At 45.0% G+C, this 1,199-nt stretch overlaps 1 protein-coding gene across 1 annotated transcript in view; it reads left to right on the top strand.

The window, feature by feature from the left end:
* Positions 1 to 753: 753 nt before the first annotated feature.
* Positions 754 to 1,199, top strand: part of BCL11B (B-cell CLL/lymphoma 11B (zinc finger protein)) — a gene marked incomplete at its 3' end in the record, with an annotated part of 91,650 nt that continues 91,204 nt past the window's right edge. The window contains exon 1 of the mRNA XM_009891077.1: positions 754 to 1,144. Coding sequence (XP_009889379.1) covers positions 1,087 to 1,144 — 58 coding nt within the window. The remainder of the gene's footprint in view (positions 1,145 to 1,199) is intronic.

The following is a 1,199-nucleotide window of genomic DNA, read 5'->3' as shown; positions in this document are numbered from 1 at the left end:
CTTTAGTTCGTGTGTGTGTGTGTGTGTGTGTGTGTGACTGTGTGACTGTGTGTGTGCGGGTGTGTGCGGTGTGTGCGAGTGGCGTTTCTTGTTCTCTTGCAGGGTACAATGTTAAAAAGCCACCGCTAGTCGCCCCCAGTGCTCCTACTCTCTGGGTCTTTTTGTCTCTAGTGCAGATTAAACGTCACGTCCGCACTTGAACTTGAATTTTATCCCATTGTACAGAGGCAGCCCCAGCCATAGAGAGACAGAGCGCTCCCAGAGAACCAGGACTCCGCCATCTTCACATTGCAATATATAATAGTAATAGCCAGCACCAGCCCAGCTGCACTGGGGGCTTCCTTCCTTCCAGTCCCAGTGCCAGGCGAGGGGGGAAGAGTGCAAAGTGGTGCAGGAGCACTGGCAATCCAAAAGCACCAGGGCAAAGCAGTGCCACTTGAACTGGGAAAGAGGAGACACAGTTTTGGCTACCCCTTTTCAAAAAAATTCTCTCTAAATATCTACCCAGCAAGGGTCAATCTCTGAAAAACATTTTTTTTTTTTTTTGGCAATTTTTGTGTGTGTGGGCAATCCCAATTCCAGTACTTTTTTTGATATTCCTGCTTTTTTTTTTTTTGCTTTTTAATTTTTTTAATTTTTTTTTCTTTTTTTACCCTCCTGGTGGAAAAGCGCACTTGCCAATTTGCCAAGCACTCTGGAAAGAGGGAACGAGAAAAGTGTCACTGGCGGTGCATATCCTCCTAAGTTCAAGAAGAGATCTGGAAGTCCAAGTGGCAGAAGCAGTGGAGAAAAGACAGAGTGTGTGCAAGAGAGAGAAAAAAAAAAACAGCGAGAAAAAGCTTCTCATGATGATGATGATGATGATGATTTTTAATTGAGAGGGATCCCATCCAGTGCACCACAGCAGCAGCGAAAAGGAGGCTTTTTTTTTCCTTTTAATTTTTTTTTTTTTTTAAAAAAGAAAAACCCCAAAAAAAAGAAGAAAAAAGAGGAAAAAAAAAAAAAGACGAGGAGGATCGCCCCCCCCAGCACATCCCCCCAAACCAGTGCAGCTCTCCAGGCGATGCCAGTGTAAATGCCAGGGCAATGTCCCGTCGCAAGCAGGGAAACCCGCAGCACTTGTCACAAAGAGAGATTATCACACGTAAGTTTGAACTTGGAACCAGACCGAGCCGAAAAATCGAGGAGCAAAATTAGGG

The sequence above is a fragment of the Charadrius vociferus genome, unplaced genomic scaffold (assembly GCF_000708025.1).
Source record: "Charadrius vociferus isolate BGI_N301 unplaced genomic scaffold, ASM70802v2 scaffold228, whole genome shotgun sequence".
Taxonomy (NCBI): domain Eukaryota; kingdom Metazoa; phylum Chordata; class Aves; order Charadriiformes; family Charadriidae; genus Charadrius; species Charadrius vociferus.
This window is presented reverse-complemented; position numbering and strand designations above follow the sequence as displayed.